This window comes from Heterobasidion irregulare (genome assembly GCF_000320585.1).
Source record: "Heterobasidion irregulare TC 32-1 unplaced genomic scaffold scaffold_03, whole genome shotgun sequence".
Taxonomy (NCBI): domain Eukaryota; kingdom Fungi; phylum Basidiomycota; class Agaricomycetes; order Russulales; family Bondarzewiaceae; genus Heterobasidion; species Heterobasidion irregulare.
Window position 1 is genome coordinate 1735736 of NW_009258199.1, and position 16255 is coordinate 1751990.

Consider the following 16255-nt stretch of genomic DNA (forward strand, 5'->3'; position numbering starts at 1 on the left):
AACCCTTCAAACCAGCCTAACACTTTTTGATACTAATCATAACAGTACTTCGCGATTGAATCAGGCTTTGCGAAGGTTTTGAGACATGGCAGTAGCGGTGTGTGCGGGGCTGTACGGCCCGGATGTCCACGGCGTGCTCACCATGCGGCGCGCACTTCAGTAAATTTGTTCCTTTGTTCTGCTTTCTCAATTACTCGTTCCTATCCACGGATTACCGAGTCGCAATGGCGAAGAGCAAGAATAAGAAAGCCAAGACCACAGTATATGATGAACCGGACGATGGAAAATACATTGTCATAATGAACCCCTTCGGGATGAGGGCGGGCGCGCGAAATGACAAAGATCTGCAGATACTTTCTGGTTGGCTGGGCGAAATCTTTGGTCGCCGTATCAGTGTATCTGCTGTATACACCATGTCAACCGTATGTGCATTCCACACAACTGACCTATCGATGTCCTGCTGAAGCCGTCCGTGTGCGCACTGCGCGTTCCGTAGAAGGATTACATTATTGTCCAGCTCCCCATGGATTTAGATGTTTTACCTATAGTAGGCTGTCACAAGTGGACCGAGTTCCTGACGAAGTGGGATAATAGCGACAGTCCTGAGTCTTTAATCTTCCAGTACAACTACAGGAAGAAAGGAGATCCTGCTGATAGTGCGTGTCCCTCAGGACAGGGCGGCATGCGCTCACATAGGTACAGATAATTGGGTCATACGGACCTCAAGGGATGTATCACCGCCTGACGGCATTTTCGTCAAGCCGTATCCATCTCCAAGCTGGGCGGCAGTACCGCCGCAACTTAGCAACTACAATATGGTACTTCCCCTTCCTCCGCATCTCAAGCGCCCATCTACTCCGCCAGCAGAGGTGGCTCCCAAGCTTGAGAATGAGCCTCAAGTCAAACCAGAAGTGAAAGCTGAGGTGGTCGATGGTGCGGGTTTGCAGGTGTAACACCGATTCACCAAGGATCTGACTGTCATCTAGTAAAGCCATTTGGGCCGAAGTTGGACCCATATGAAGCAGGTAATTTGTTACATGGGAGCATAGAAAGTATCCGGCATGGACGCCTTCTGACATTCATCTGTGTATAGAAGATTTAGCATTGCAGTCTCTCCAAGCGGTAAAGAGCGAGCCGATGGACAGTGAGTATCAAGTGTGAACCTCATGTAAAGTGTTAGCCGATCTTGGAGTAGATATCATGACAGAACCTTCTTATCATGATTATGCGCAAGATAACAAGAGCGGTGAGCGCTTGTCAAGTTGTTCACTTGTCTACATCTTATCAATATCCAGGGCAACCCTCTCTGGAACTACAGGAGGCATTTGCTCGGTATCAAGCGACTGAAAGTCAAGTATTTTCCGGTATGTTTGTGATCATGCTGAGAACTTGGCTTTATACGAGTTTACAATCATCGCGCTAGCACATTCTATCAAGTCGGAGCCCTCCGATCCACAGCATCAGAGGTTAGCAAGGTCTGAAGGTGAAGGATCCACTATTGTTCCAGATCCAGAAAAGGAACGAGTGAAGCTAGAGCGGGGATTGCCGCACCGTATGTCAAAATTTGCAGTCACTTACACTTCATTATTTTGACCTTCATGTCTGTCTAGACGCTAATATCAAGATGGAGTCGAACGGTAAGGACTCGAGTAAACACACCTTCCAGTATTCTGACCTGGTCTACAGAACAGTCTGAACCTTCACAAAGATTACGTGAAGCTTTTGCTCGATATCAAGCCGCACAAACCCAAGTATCTTCCGGTGCGCGCTATGGTTGCGCTCTTACTGACTAAGAGCATGGAGTGACTTGTGTCTATCGTAGTGGATCACTCTGTCAAGTCAGAGCCATTGGACCCTCGTCAATATCAGAGTGGGTCACAGTCATTCGGGCGTCACCCTGAAAATGCTTTGAATAGGTCTGAAGGTGAGCTTTCCATGGTCACAATTTGGATGGACTAGATCAACCGATTCGCGCAAAATGTTTGAGTGCGGTGTTCAAGCTGACTCACCGACATGTTCCGCAGAGTATTCATCACAGTCAGAAAATAGTCAGTACAGCAATGGTAAGCTCGACCGCTCACTTTCATCGACTCTCAGATCATCTATCTCTCTGGTGGACCCATAACGTGAGGATTCTGAAGCATTGGATTTTCGCCTCCCAGTCATAGCCGGAAAAATAGCATACGAAGTCACTCGCGATCCGAGACAAAGGACAAGTACGTTTTGATATCTGTTCTCATCGATTTTGAGTCCCTCAGCCATGAGCCACTTGATAGGACCTTCTCATACCCTCCCTAAAAGGCCCTTTCCAACCTCTGAGGATCGTAATCACGGTAAGATTCTCTTTTTTTAACCTTCGCGAATTCGGCGAGTCCATAATCTGAGCATATTCCCCGGCCTTCGACGCTTTTAGAGCTGCCGAAGAAAGCCAAGACTGAAGGTGATTCTTGAAATAGGATCTCACCCGCTTGTTCAACACCCACTCATCTCGAGGCCACTGATACCGTGTATAGAATATGATTAAAAGTGTAGTTTATGACTGTATTTTGTGATCCTTGTACACGAGATGGGATACAAGTTCAAAGCATTACTATTGTGGCCTCCTACAAAGAATTAATTTGGTAGATTTGCAAGCTCTAATAAGTGACGGGGCAACCATACAAACTCTACTACCGGAGTCGACATGTATCCATTATGTGCTGCAAGTCCGTGGAGCACCCAGAAGACAATAAGTTTCACGAAGGAGACCAAAACAAAGAGAGACACGAAACTCAGGACAAGCTGAGATCTGAAAAATTGGCTAAGCGACATTGGTGTGAGGGTGGAACACGGAACGCCCTAGTAAAAGGCGAGGGCGTTGTCTGTTTGCACCACCCTCTGCCGCTGTAATGTACTGTGGGAATCAGCGCCGGACGCACCGAGTTTTGTATTTTGCTCCGATGGCGGGTGTTGCCTCAGGCGCGACCAAGCACCTGCGCACCTAGTAGGTCAGTTGGCATCGGTCAACCCACTGCCTCAGCTCTATGTCGGAAGACAAGCTTAGGACTCTTGCTTCTACTTCAATATACTTCCTCGTCGCTGCGTCAAAAATATGCACTCCAATAAGCTCGCTGGACCTTCTCACCAGTATCATATCCCACGGAACACCTGCTGGGCTGTTGGATGCATTAACGCCTGCACCTTGCTTTCGTTTGACTGACTTGTCACGATTTGAGCTTATCCTTGATTCATTCGCATGGCAATGGGACAGGGGACAGATGACCGTGAGTCACGACGACGACGGGCTCACAGTCATGGACATCCAACTCGGTTCAGGGAGCAATGACGCGCTTTCAGGACTTAACAGTGGCGGAAGGAAGCGTAAAAGGGTCAAAGATGAGGATGCGGATTCTGCTGCTGGTAGCGGAGACGATGCCGAGGATGTTTACGAGGTCAAGAAGCCTATCTCTGCACTAGGGGGCCTCAGTAAACAGTTTAAAGAGGTCTATTCCATCTTGCAGAAGAGTACAGCCAAGGGGCGCCTCCTCGCCGAACAGGTATGTCTCTTACGGATCAGTATCCCTGTGTTTATCACAATGTGTATACAGTTCCGATCCGTAAACGCATCCTTTGAACCGATTTGTGCACATATCACCAAAGACGACTGTGTCAAATCGCGCGCAGCGGGTTCTAACCCACTGCCGGGTATCTGCGATCGCGTTCATTTCCGCCCACTCCTTCGCCCACACACCGATACTGCCCTTGGACACTGCTCTTACTTGAACACATGTTATTCTGAGCCTACATACGCGCAGTCGCCGTCTATCCCCCCACTACCCTCCGCGCAGAACCAATTCAATGCCCAGTGGCCCAAGCCTCAACTGCCATCGGGCTTGGGCGCTGGTGGGAGAGGCAAAGAGAAAGCTCCGTGCAGATACTTGCATTATGAAGTCGACTTCGACCCCGGTGACGCAGGTCAAGAAGAGAGGAGGGAATATAGAAGGTCGAAAAAGTCCTGCAGATTGGAGATCGGGCAGGGACCTATGGGCAAAGAGATGTCGGTGGTAAACACCAATTTTTTTCCACCCCCAGAGGGTAATAACTCATCTTACTTGAATATACAGCTTCCTCCACAGTGGGTCAATTGTGATTTGCGCAGATTTGATTACTCTGTGCTGGGTAAATTCCACGTCATCATGGCGGACCCACCATGGGACATTCACATGAGCGTACGTTGCATCATATATCTAAATATGTCCTTCCATAAACATCGCGTGCCCAGTTGCCGTACGGAACTATGACCGACGATGAGATGCGCGCAATGCCCATTCCCATGCTCCAAGACGAAGGATTACTATTCCTCTGGGTAACGGGGCGTGCGATGGAGGTAGGCCGCGAATGCCTCCGTGTATGGGGTTACACGCGGATAGATGAAGTCGTCTGGGTGAAGACCAATCAAGTATTGCTCTCCCCCTCACCGTCTCTGCGAAGACTAACCGCTCATCTCCACAGCTGCAACGTGTCATCCGCACTGGACGTACTGGCCATTGGCTCAATCACACCAAGGAACATATGCTTGTCGGCATCAAGACACACGTCGATGCCGAAGGCAACCTCAAATTTCCCTCGTGGGCAAACCGCGGGCTCGACACGGATACCATCGTGTCCGAGGTGCGCGAGACAAGTCGCAAGCCGGACGAAGCATATGGGCTCATCGAGCGGATGTGCCCTGGCGGTCGCAAGATCGAGATTTTTGGTCGGAAACACAACGTACGGCCGGGGTATGTGCATCCCGCATCCTGTTCGCCCTTTGCTGCATTGACTTGATCCCGCATAGCTGGCTGACGCTTGGTAATCAATTGGGAGGCGATCAGATATTCGAAGAGGATCTGGCCGCTAGGATTAAAGCAAGGTGAGCTGTGCGGCTCGAGCCGCTTAGTTGTGGTTATTGATAGTCTATATTACAAGGTATCCGGAGCGAATCATCAACGCCCCTACAGGGCCTACGGGCGTGAACCACCCACAGCACTGAACGTTACAGTTGAATAACAATGCGGAAAGGACTTTGTAAATATAATTCTTGGGTTTTGGGTTTTGGGGGCTGCTTTCTCTGTATAGGTACTCGCTGCATGTGAATATCAACACGTCTGATGCAATTCTTGACCTCGTTGAGGAGCGTAGTGCATCCATGTATCGCACAAAGATTTGCGCAACAAAGGAGTTGTATCTGACCCCTGTTCGTTTTCACTGGACAACACTTTCACAGCCGCACGGCTTGTTCAACCTACCAACTTGTGAGTTCTCAAGTAACAAATGCGGTAGAGCTATTTGGGTGGATTCGGGAACACTACAATCTGAGTTTCTCCTCATATCCTCAAAATGATGAAGTATTATTCACAACGTTCACGTACATTCGAAGCCCGAAACGGATTTGGCTCTCAGTGAACAACATATGGGGTTGGGGGGCATTATACTTAATCTGTGCGAGAAGTTAAAGACGGCGATGTATCAAGGATTGGGCTCGGAGAATATTACGAGGATGGTGTCCATCAGTTGTCCACGAAGTCTTCAACTTCCGCGCTCCATCCAAGCGTCTCTGGCGTGATCCCGATCCTCCTCAACATGAGGCCGATTGTTTCTTCTTCCTTCTCCTTTTCTTCCACAACTTCGCCCGATCCCGCTCCACCGTCTTGAAGAATCTCTTCGGCCGTGTTGACCTTACCACTCTCCTTCTCGTCCCAGCCCCACCCCCATTCCCCAGTTTTTTGCTTGTCGACACCTACATCTTCCTGGGAAAAGTCTCGGACGACTCCCCAAAGTTCATAGGCTGCTTCTCTTCCGACCTCAGTCCACTTCCACGTTAACTCTTTAAGCTTCTCTTCATCGCCATCCCGCTTAATCTTCACTGCGCGTCTGAGGGTCGTGACTTGGCGTTCGAGGGACTGGATCTTTGCAGTCGGCAGGATGATGGTGCGCGGTTGCGGATTGCTCGATCCTCCAAAGGGAGACTTGAACTGTGACGCGGCTCGAGAGGCGAGCGCTAGCTTGGTCATAGTGCGGTTGACATTGGCAGGGCTCCTGGAACCAGACTCAGACTTATGAGGGGGCGATCCTGTATTTATGCCATGTCCTGACGAGAGAGCTTTGTCGTGCTCAGATGTAATTGTGCCGTTCCAGGGAACAACCTTGGCCATCAGAGGTGATCGGAAGGGAGTGACGAGTTTTCGACGTGAAACTTGCTGCGATGCTAGAGTTGGACGCTTGGGGACGGCTACGGGCAGGCTACGAGGAGGTGATGATTGTATATCGTCTCTTCTCTAATTGACATGCAGACATTGAATACATCGAAAGAGAATATGCGAATAGCCTACCAGACGCTTGTTTGATCCGTTTTTGTGCTCTGGGGGTGGCGAAGACATCGTTCGCTGCAATAGACGTTACGAGAAAGTTAGAGAGGCTTGCCCTTCCAACGTACCTTTTCTACATTAGCTTTCCTGTTCCTATTCATAGTCGGAGATGATCGAAAAGGCAAGCCGCTCTCTGATTCACCATCAAGAGAACGGTCCCTGGCGCTCGGCATCATGCGCAAGGAGCTGACAGGTGAATGAGAAGCTGGACTTAACGATGGATGCACTCCGTAGTAAAGATCAGCCGACGAGAGCACTGGAGAAGAGCCAGATGGGACGATAGTTGTGCCACAGTTTAGATCTCCTGGCGAGAGTACTCGATTGGGAGACGAGATGAGCGAGGATCCAGGACAGCCAGAGCCATAAGGGTCACCAGAAGGTGATAATCCAGAGTTGAGTCCAACGCTCGAAACAACTGTGATATCTTCTACACGATGCGCAAGATTGCTGAGGAATCCATTTCCCGATTTGACGGCGGAAGACACGGGAGATACAGGATTTAATATCAAGGTCAGTGATTTATGAGAAGGCAGGACAGAAGTATAAGAGCCAGAATCGGAGACGCCAGGCTTGGGAGACAACAGAGATTCAGCAGTAAAAGGCATTTCCTTTTTCGAGTGAGGGTCGTTCATTGGCGAGATTAGCGGGTTGGTTCCAGAAGATGTTAAATTCTCAACGGTCGCAGGACGAGACGGAACCAGAGCATGCAGAGACGATAGATGAACTGGATCCCTATGGGCAAAAGAAATCTGACCGCTCCTGTCTCGGGTGGAAGGTTCACCTGTTTCCTGAAACCATATGAACAATTAACATCGAGACCTCGGCTTGTCCAAGTGATGGGGAGGTGGCATATCTACCAAAGGATCATCACAATCTGAATAACCCCAATGATTTGAATTCTCTTGTGAAATGGGCGCAGAAGGGTTGACGTCGCGAGCCGGACTAGAGCTCATGAAAGGAACAGAGGACGGGGCAGGCGAGGAAGATGACGGGAGATGTTCCTCAGTGCTGATATCTGGCGAGTTCGAACGTAGTGGGCTTTTATCCTAATTTAGAGAAGCGATCAGATACCCTATGACAGGAGTTAGGTGGCGAATACTTTTTGTGGAGTATCCTGCGTAAGACGAACGAAGGCAAGTTCAGCAAAGGCAAGCTCGGAGTCCTCCGCCAGTAAAGTTTGGGGCATCACAACGAGATGACTCGTACCGCAACCGATGGAGAGGAGACAATATCCTCGACAATCTTCAAGACATCAGAGTCGCCTTTAGATGAGTGTTCTAGTGACCCCATGATGTCCGTGTATTTGTTGACCGTGGCTTCATGGGGTAGGCCACCTATTGAGCAAGCGGTGTCGCTTACATCTTGGTTCAATGATCGTTTGGGAGAGCGTGTTGTCGCAGACTTCTTATGATTGGTGAATGGATGAGAACGTCAACACGCATATATGCACATTTGTCTCCATGCACTGAGATCTCACTCAAACATCAGACTCACCACATCAGTGCTTTCAGGCCCTATATCCTGCATTACATCAAATCTCGACTACAGGGAGATTTGAAAGGTCACGAGCAGTGACACAGGCTGCCAATTGTCCTCACCTCTGCAGATAACACCAACCAAGGCCCAATTCTGGAAGATTCTTCGGATGGCGACATCGGAGGATAGATCTGTCAAGACAGGATTCATGGATTGAGATCCTACAAATCGTAAAACAACATACGATTGGCAGGTAAGACATGTTGCATATAGTCTGAGTTAGCGGGGTCCTTAATTGGATGCCGGTGGTATATATGCCATATTTACTTGTTGTTGACGTGTTGTTTGTCTCCCTTTCCCCCTGACACCTCACACGAACCTGGAGTTTTTATTATTCGGTGTAGCAGCCGAAATTCGATATATGCTTTATGGTCGTCGTCAAATCAACGTCAATGATCTGACGATCTGACTTGCAGGTGTGTTCCTTAAATGAAGTGTTTAGACAGGTTTAGACCCCACGCAGCCAGACGCGGCCAGACGCTCACCGCGGCCAGACTATGTGCTACTACACGGAACGGCTCTCTTCTGTGTAAGGTCAGCTACAGAGACTAGTGCGCTACATGCTTTCAACGCATGACATGCAAACAAGTCACCCGCATTATTTGCATGTCCCGTTTAACGCTCAACCTCAAACGACCTTCCTGCTATGTACCTCCCACACTTCTATTAGCATAACGAACGACGAATCTATCTCTATGTGTCCAAGATGGCTCCCACCCCACTGCCTGAGAAAATGAAACTGCAACTTCTATGTTTGCTATATAGGATGCTATAACGGTCCACGGAGGCGATGGTGGTAATCTCCCTTCCCGTGCGATTATAACCACACATTTCTCCGACTTCCGAATGTAGGGATACTTCTCGTGCGGCAAAGCATATTAAAGACTCATAATCTCTGGTTGACCTTGCTAGGAAGTTTACTCTTGCTGAAAATGCGCCTCCTCTTCGCGGTTGTCGTCTCAACTTTATCCTTGATTGCTTCTGCGTCCCCCGTGTTCCGCGTGGGCATCACAGTACCCCTCACACGGCATGTGCGCTTTGCGAATGGTAATGGTGTATCAAATATGACGCTGTTGCATAGCCACCTCGCAGCAGTACAGGGAAAACTTCGAAGAGGCTTCGAGGCGTTTAAGCAGAATACGGGCACTCAGCATCCTAGCGACAATGGTCATCTTCATAAGCGGGCTACGGGTGCCGACAAGCTTACTGATAATGAAGGCGCACTTTGGCAAGGTGGTATCTCCGTCGGTAATCCTGCCAAAGATTTTACTGGTAGGCGTCTCACACTCAACAACATCTGACTAGAAGCTGATCATTGCGTATAGTTGACTTTGATACAGGTATTTTCGTAGTATTTTGTGCAATCTGCGTTGATGTCAATCGGTGGTGACATAGGCAGCAGTGACCTCTTCCTACCAGGGACTGATTGTACTGTGAATTGTGAAGGACATACTCTATATGACCCTGATGCAAGTTCGGAGTCCTCCGATACCGATACGCCATTCAGCCTCGCATTCGGCGATGAGTCGACTGTTCAAGGGACTGTTTTTAGGGATACTGGAACAATAGCTGGCTTAACAGTACGATCATGTGCTCCTGCCACTTGCATCGAACTCCCTAAAGTTGCCTACAGGCGAACAAACAAGCAATTAATGATGCCAACCGATTCTCTGCTGGGTTTGCCATCGATGAGCTTCCTCCAGACGGGCTCTTGGGGATGGCGTTCCCTCAAATATCTGTCTTTGGTGAGAACCCCTTCTTCCAAACCTTGGTCGCGCAAGGAACGGTTACTGCGCCCGAATTCGCATTCAAATTGGCTACCTCGGGCTCGGAGCTCTTTTCGGGTGGAGTCAATGACAATCTTTTCACAGGCAGTTTTACCGAACTACCTGTTACGACAGCGGTATGCTCGTTCCCCTGCTAATTAGATAGGCGTCATGTAAACAACACTTACACTCCTTAGGGCTTCTGGGAGGTCGATCTAGACTCGGTCAATGCGAACGGAGACACTGCTGTGACCGGCTTGTCCGCTATTATCGACACCGGCACCACTCTGATAGTTGGGGATGCCGATACCGTTGCACAATTTTATGCCTCTGTTCCGGGTGCATAGGATGCTACGAATGCTGCAGGCCCCGGTTTTTTTACCTGTGAGTTTTGTGTCCTTCAAAGCTATTATGGTCCACTTACTTTGGCCTAGCCCCATGCGCTTCTGTTCCCAATGTTAGTTTGACTTTTGGTGGCACTGACTTTCCTATGTCTGCGGATACCTTCAACTTAGGTCCACTGTCTGCCCGCTCGTCGCAATGCGTTGGCGGCATTGCTGCCGCTGACCTTGGGCGTAGGCTCCTAAATTCCTATTTTTAATTGCTCCGAGCTCATTCAATACATAGCTTTTTGGGTTGTCGGAGACATTTTCCTCCAGAATGTTTATACGTGTAAGTTCTGCAGCAAAGTGATATAGTTGTGCTTACTCACTTGACTACTACAGCGTTTGACGTTGGGAACACAAGGGTTGCGTTCGCAACATTAAGCTGAACGATTCTCCCCAGGGCGCTCCTTGCGAACTCTAAGAACACTGTATTCCCAATGTAGTTGTATGCAGATATCAACGTCGAAACCCACCGTCGAAAGTCGGTAACAGATATCATCCCGATAAATATTGTCAAGGAAGAGCCGGCCATATGGTCTGAGCCAACTAAGACTTGTACAGCTCGCAACTCCTCATATGATGACTCCTCTATTTAATATCACCGGCGTCCACTCTGCACCTTGCCAACTCTGGAATCTCCGCGCTCACTCCGTTTTCGGAGTTTTTCCTGTCTCTTACTTAGGTTCTCTGGTGGGTCCTGTGTTTCTTCGGCACCAGACGAGGACGGTCTTCCCAACAGCACAGGAGATATGAAGGAGTACCACAATTTGTAGAAAACATAGACCGGTATCTGAAATGAGAGTGAGACAATAATTCACGGATGGCTGCGATGAGATGATGTTCGTACCGCTGTGAATAGCCACCATACCCACTCTCCGAATATTGCGCTCCCTATTTGTGTAGCCCCTACGAGGTGTCAGCCAGTAACTCAGAACTGATGGTAGCGGGCTCACATGCAACGTAGAGGACGTCGAACATCCATTCTGTCACGCCGGGCTGGTTCAAATCCTCTCCCGAAGAAATCAATTGTCCAGTGTTATCACGTTTCGGAGTTCCCATTTTTACCAATCGGTGGTAGATGAACTGAGAGACAATGAACGAGAACGTGAAGAAGAATGCGACTTTCTTCGTCGTGTGGGTCTTGAGCAGCCATCGCACGACAAGTGGTAGAAGGTGACTCAGGAGTTGCCCATAGAATAGATTTTGAATGACTGTTTCATTCTGGGAGGCTGAAGAATGATATTGGGTCAATAACAATTACGAATCGAAAGGCGGAGAAACGATGTACAGACCTGTCTTCTTGGCAGAGGCGTTAGCCATGACCAGCAGGATGATCAAGAGAACGTGATAACAAGTGTAAACACACGCGTCGCGCTCGATCTTACACCCAATTTAAATAAGCGTGTCAAGTGCGCTTGAGCATACACATCATCGCTCAACCTGCGATCAACCGTTTAGTTCGAAGGCATCATCAGAGGTCAGATGAGCCCTCCAACAATACTGCCTGTGGGGTCAATCAAAGAGCTCGCTCAAACCGCGGCGCAGTCCAACAAAGAACATCAGTATGCACTCAAAGTCTATACCGAACGATTGCAGGCTGAGCTCGACTCGGTTGATAAATTGTTGGTACGCATCCCGTTAGTCGCCGTCTGTGAGCAGCCCATTCATCTAAATTACAGTCGGTGGCGGAATGTGTGGAAGACGAGGGCAATGGTGGCTCCAAAGGGTCTATCCTCATCCCTGGATCCAAAAGACCTACCGGACTTTTATCAAGCGTAGATTTTACCGCAGAGGTAGGAAGCTTCCAATCACATAAGAGTTTCACAAATATAACATTTATCACAGGATTCCCCTTTCAGGGCCCATAGTGAACGACGCAACCGATTCATTGAACTCACCGAGATGCATCCTAGTTCGTGGCTATGTGTACTAGTAAAGCCAATTCTGATTTTCTTTTACTAGTGAAATCCAAGGAGTTGGAAAGCCTAGCAGAAGCTGTTCGCACCGAAAATTATCGCATATACGCTTACGAATCACAGAGACGGTAAGTCAATACTATGTTTTTCCGTAAATTGATTGTGTGACACTAACGTCCTCTGTGATACAGAGGTCTTCAACCATTCTTTGGTGCGCATGAACAGCCTAAAAATCTCGAGATCAATAAAGATGGCCTCGAGTGGGAGCGAATTGCAGAAAAAGTAGATTCGTGTCTCCAGCGACCAGTTTATCGTTGTTCTCAATCGTCTTTCTAGGTCAACAGCGATTCAACTTCCGCTATCACCCGCACTTCGATGGAATGTGAGGTTCGTTGGTTAGGGGACCGTCATCCGGAATTCAACCATACGACCTGGATGGGCGAAGAGATTGCCAAAGCTCGGGCACTTGTAACTGATGTTCCGGAAGGCCAGGTGGACTGGTACGAAATTGCCAAGAAACTCGGGGTATACTTTCATATCATCGCGCCGGTCTCCCCGCTCACTGTGATTGCAGACGAATCGAACGCCTCTGGATTGCATGCGCCATACGATTCCCCGTGCCACCCAAAGTTGGACAGCAGATAATGACCACAAGTTAATTCAATCTGTGGAAAGATATGGCACAGAAAACTGGCATTTGGGTATGGCCTTCCACATATAACCAGTTTTCGATGACTGAAATGTGCTCTTAGTTGCTAGAAATGTTTCTGAAAACGCTCAACCTGTTCAATGCCAACATCGATATCTGCGTACTCTGGATCCATTGCTGAAGAAAGGCAATTGGACGCCAGAGGAAGATCAGAAATTGCGCCAGGCAGTTGCCTTCTATGGACACGCCTGGATCGAGGTTGCATCAGTCATTCCTGGAAGGAACAACGAACAATGTCGTGACCGATATTCGGAGAGATTGAACCCGAAGAACGCGAGGGGCAAATGGACCGAGGAGGAGGACGAAAAGCTACTCTCTGCTGTCGCGGAGTTGGGTGATTCGACATGGAAAGCGATCAGTGATAAGGTCGGGACTGGCCGTACAGACAATATGGTACTGTGCATTTTGTTCAAGATATTCTCGTGCTCACCCCATAGTCAGTGCCGTCACAGATATCAACTATTGAAAAAACGACCAAGCGTGATACATTCTCAATTGCCCGCCGAAGATGGCATCGTTGCACCTGAGACCGCTTCTACGGCCAAGAAGGCCAGACGCACACGCGCAAAAAAGGTAACCACGACGACGATGACGACGACGACGACAGAACCGACCGCGGCAGCAGCATCAGCGACAGATAATCCTGAAGCGGGGCCTTCGACGTCTGTTCCCTCGGGAGAGCTCGTTACGTCAAAACCAAAACCACGTCCTCGCATAAGGAAGAAAATGCCCAATGAGAAGACTGCAGGAACGTACACTATGGTCACAAGAATGGCAGGAACGTTTGGCACTGCAGTCCCAAGAGCGGCAGGAACACATGGTACTACAATCCCAACAACGGCAACAACGGACAATGTTGCCAACTCGGCAAGCGAGGACCAAAACGGCAGCGGAGGCGGAGCCGCCGCGTTTGACACACCTCCAAGGGATTGGTTGGACAGACACGGTGTTACTTTTACAGTTGCACCCCAACGGCCTGCTCCTTTAACTGATTGCATGGCCTTTGAATTTGAAGCAGAATCATCCCCCGACAACATGTCATCTGTGCCCACTTCTCCATCTGCCATGATCGCGCGGCTTGGAATCACGTCCCCTACAGATTTCATTGACACTGCATCTGAAGTGCATGCAATGCCTACCTCAACTGCAGCAGTCGAAAGCGTGCCTTCCACGACGGCAGCTGGTCTGACAAGCATGCTTCACCTGCCGATCGAGGCTTCTCAATCTGCCGTCCCTAATGTTATACCTGCGTTCCACTCCACGTCTACCGCATTGAATGCCGCACCCACCCATTGGTCCATAGTCTCTACTCTTGGACTTACGGCATCCACCATTGAACTTGCCGCTTCTGCATCGGTATCTCCCTCTTCGACATGTATTAGGGCCGAAGTTGATGCATCAGCACACGACCCCATTTTTGGTACTGTTACCGATGCTCATGACGAGGCTCTTCCATCACCCTCAGCTTCCGCCCCAGAAAGGGGAACGGAAAGGACTGCTCCAGGCGTGGCCGAGCCTGGGATCATCGGCAATACCCCACCAGTAATAATCAGCAAATCGCGGAAACGTTCTAAACCATTTGAAGACGGAAGTACATCTTCCGCAGCAAAGAAGAAAAGATCGTCTCATCGAGCAAAGGTGCGACAGGTCAATCATGAGGATGTCGAGAGCGAAGGTGAGCGTGCCAATCGAGATGAGACAGCTGAGATTAACAGCACTTCAGATAACGGTGCTGGCAAAAGTGTCGAGACATTTGATGGAGAGCCTGGGGCCAATGCTCCAACCGAGGTGGGAAGAAATGATAACTCTCCTCGACCCCGTCGCTCCCGCAGGCAGGCCAGAGCCGCAACGATGCCAACCCGACGTTCCACTCGAAATAAAGGGCGGGACAATACCTCTCAGGTAGTAGGGGAGGTTGATCCGCTTGTACAGCCGTCAGATCTGTCAGAATTGTCTACGTCGGGTGGCGAGTGAGTAGGCATTTTCGGTTTCACAGACGTAGGGTGACCGGTTCTGCTGTACTTCACCAGCGCCAGCCTGCTTCAGAGAGAACAGGAATTGCCAGGGAAACAGTGAAGCGACTTGTGAGCTGCTTCAACGCTGCGCATATCTTGTTGGCCGCGCTACTATATGAACATTGACCTGTGCTTTCTCCAAGATCGCGCAAATCTTATGAATACGACCTCACGGAACTGCTATTCGTTTCGATTGTCGTCTGGAGCGAACGCTGAAGTGGATAGTAAAGCAGGCATGAAACAATTACTCTCATGAGCGTCCCTGACATTGATGGGGCTGATACAGTAAGTATGGGTTGCGAGAATAATCGTACAAATGATACCGCGTGCCGGTCCCATGATTACCGTGGACTCAATTTCCACCGTTTTCTCGGTTGCCCCGATGCCTCCCAATTGACGATGGCACCGAGGAGCTCTCCGTCATCTGGCCCTGACGTGTCCTCAGTGGCCAGCAGTAGATTTTTGAGAGATTCTTGTACGAGGCTCGCATTCTTGAGCTTCTTTTCAAGAGATGGTAGGGCTTGTTTCTTAGGTGGAGAGGGCTTCGTGGGATGTAAATCATGGAAGACATGTAGATCATTCGATATACTTACTGGTGTTCGGAGATATGTATGCTTCGGTGGAAGTGCTGGGTAGAAGTGGGGGATTGTGCGAAGTGTAGAAGGTACAACAGGTGTAGCGCCCTCGTCGTCTGAAGACAAAAGCTCGGATGGAGGCCGCTCTGGTGAAGCGGGTAGTAGGATTAACGATTCGAAATGCCCTAAGTCCACTGCATTTCGGATTCACGTATCAACAAAATAGAATGGATGAAGATGTAGAACGAAACACTTACATTTCTCCAATTCTTTCGGGGTGTCTTTGACACTTTGTAAGTCCTTGGGCTCTATTCCATACTCATCGCATGCAAGAAGCAAGTCTTTGGCAATAGGAGAGGCCCTGTTGGCCAAATTAGCATACTCATGCGCCCTGCGGTGGAGCTCTTCAATGACTGTCAAAAAATATCCACGAACAGATGAGGGAAAGCAATGCATGAGATGCCCTGTGAACGTACATGCGACGACTTCTAGTTCCAATAACTTCATCGCTGCGGGCTCCGCGACATCGAAACCTTCAGCCTTCAACTCGACACTCATGAGCCTGTGTAATGCCCTGGATGCCACATCGGAAGTCACGTTTGACTGGGCGAGTGGTGTGAGTAGCATGGGCTCAGGGGACGGCGATTTCTTTGGTAGGTTGAAAAGTGCGGGGTAAGAGGTTGCGGACGTCGATAGTGGGGTATAAGTTGCGGAGGGGTAATGCGACTGCGATGGATAGTGAGCATATGACGCTTGAAAGGTCCCATAGGCCTGCCCATAGGGTTGACTTTGAGGATACGAGGTCATCGTGGTCGGGGTCAGAGCTGGTGTAGATGGCAAATTGGATTCTCATCTGTATCTCAGATAGCTGGTTCCGCCACTTGATTCCCTCTCTCACCCACATAGCACTCTTCAACAGCCGTTTGGGCCCAAGATATCGCAAGCGCTTTCCGATTGGTCTTAATA

At 49.3% G+C, this 16255-nt stretch overlaps 7 protein-coding genes across 7 annotated transcripts; 4 read left to right on the forward strand and 3 right to left on the reverse strand.

Annotated features, from left to right (window-relative positions):
• The first annotated feature begins 227 nt into the window (after window positions 1-227).
• On the forward strand, window positions 228-2703 carry HETIRDRAFT_381745 (uncharacterized protein). Its single transcript, XM_009545671.1, has 15 exons — window positions 228-422; window positions 497-656; window positions 703-933; window positions 987-1025; window positions 1094-1144; window positions 1196-1246; window positions 1296-1364; window positions 1424-1552; window positions 1611-1637; window positions 1687-1761; window positions 1823-1924; window positions 2025-2063; window positions 2163-2216; window positions 2277-2333; window positions 2414-2703. Exons 1-15 carry the CDS (start codon window positions 300-302, stop codon window positions 2449-2451), a joined length of 1245 nt encoding a protein of 414 aa, XP_009543966.1. The 5' UTR covers window positions 228-299; the 3' UTR covers window positions 2452-2703.
• A 315-nt stretch (window positions 2704-3018) lies between these two features.
• Window positions 3019-5133, forward strand: HETIRDRAFT_181243 (N6-adenine RNA methylase-like protein). Its single transcript, XM_009545672.1, has 7 exons — window positions 3019-3536; window positions 3588-4043; window positions 4104-4208; window positions 4262-4438; window positions 4492-4760; window positions 4817-4891; window positions 4948-5133. The coding sequence occupies exons 1-7, from the start codon at window positions 3024-3026 to the stop codon at window positions 5009-5011; spliced, it is 1659 nt and encodes a 552-aa protein (XP_009543967.1). The 5' UTR covers window positions 3019-3023; the 3' UTR covers window positions 5012-5133.
• A 395-nt stretch (window positions 5134-5528) lies between these two features.
• HETIRDRAFT_449806 (uncharacterized protein) lies at window positions 5529-6173 on the reverse strand (the record flags this gene model as incomplete). The annotated part of the gene is made up of 1 exon (XM_009545673.1): window positions 5529-6173. The coding sequence occupies one exon, from the start codon at window positions 6171-6173 to the stop codon at window positions 5529-5531; it is 645 nt and encodes a 214-aa protein (XP_009543968.1).
• Window positions 6174-8854: 2681 nt separating this feature from the next.
• Window positions 8855-10460, forward strand: HETIRDRAFT_123912 (aspartic peptidase; the record flags this gene model as incomplete). The annotated part of the gene is made up of 7 exons (XM_009545674.1): window positions 8855-9194; window positions 9318-9502; window positions 9556-9825; window positions 9886-10027; window positions 10123-10263; window positions 10316-10360; window positions 10414-10460. The coding sequence occupies 7 exons, from the start codon at window positions 8855-8857 to the stop codon at window positions 10458-10460; spliced, it is 1170 nt and encodes a 389-aa protein (XP_009543969.1).
• Window positions 10461-10672: 212 nt separating this feature from the next.
• On the reverse strand, window positions 10673-11394 carry HETIRDRAFT_123913 (uncharacterized protein; the record flags this gene model as incomplete). Its single annotated transcript, XM_009545675.1, has 4 exons — window positions 10673-10864; window positions 10922-10980; window positions 11028-11303; window positions 11367-11394. The coding sequence occupies 4 exons, from the start codon at window positions 11392-11394 to the stop codon at window positions 10673-10675; spliced, it is 555 nt and encodes a 184-aa protein (XP_009543970.1).
• A 162-nt stretch (window positions 11395-11556) lies between these two features.
• Window positions 11557-13425, forward strand: HETIRDRAFT_313412 (uncharacterized protein; the record flags this gene model as incomplete). Its single annotated transcript, XM_009545676.1, has 10 exons — window positions 11557-11700; window positions 11754-11867; window positions 11920-11986; window positions 12037-12118; window positions 12182-12280; window positions 12335-12515; window positions 12565-12691; window positions 12743-13092; window positions 13141-13179; window positions 13273-13425. Coding segments are annotated over 10 exons (1356 nt in total), but the record flags the coding sequence as incomplete, so codon positions are not given.
• Window positions 13426-15055: 1630 nt separating this feature from the next.
• Window positions 15056-16096, reverse strand: HETIRDRAFT_312215 (uncharacterized protein; the record flags this gene model as incomplete). Its single annotated transcript, XM_009545677.1, has 4 exons — window positions 15056-15256; window positions 15308-15483; window positions 15541-15702; window positions 15766-16096. The coding sequence occupies 4 exons, from the start codon at window positions 16094-16096 to the stop codon at window positions 15056-15058; spliced, it is 870 nt and encodes a 289-aa protein (XP_009543972.1).
• Between the last annotated feature and the right edge of the window lie 159 nt (window positions 16097-16255).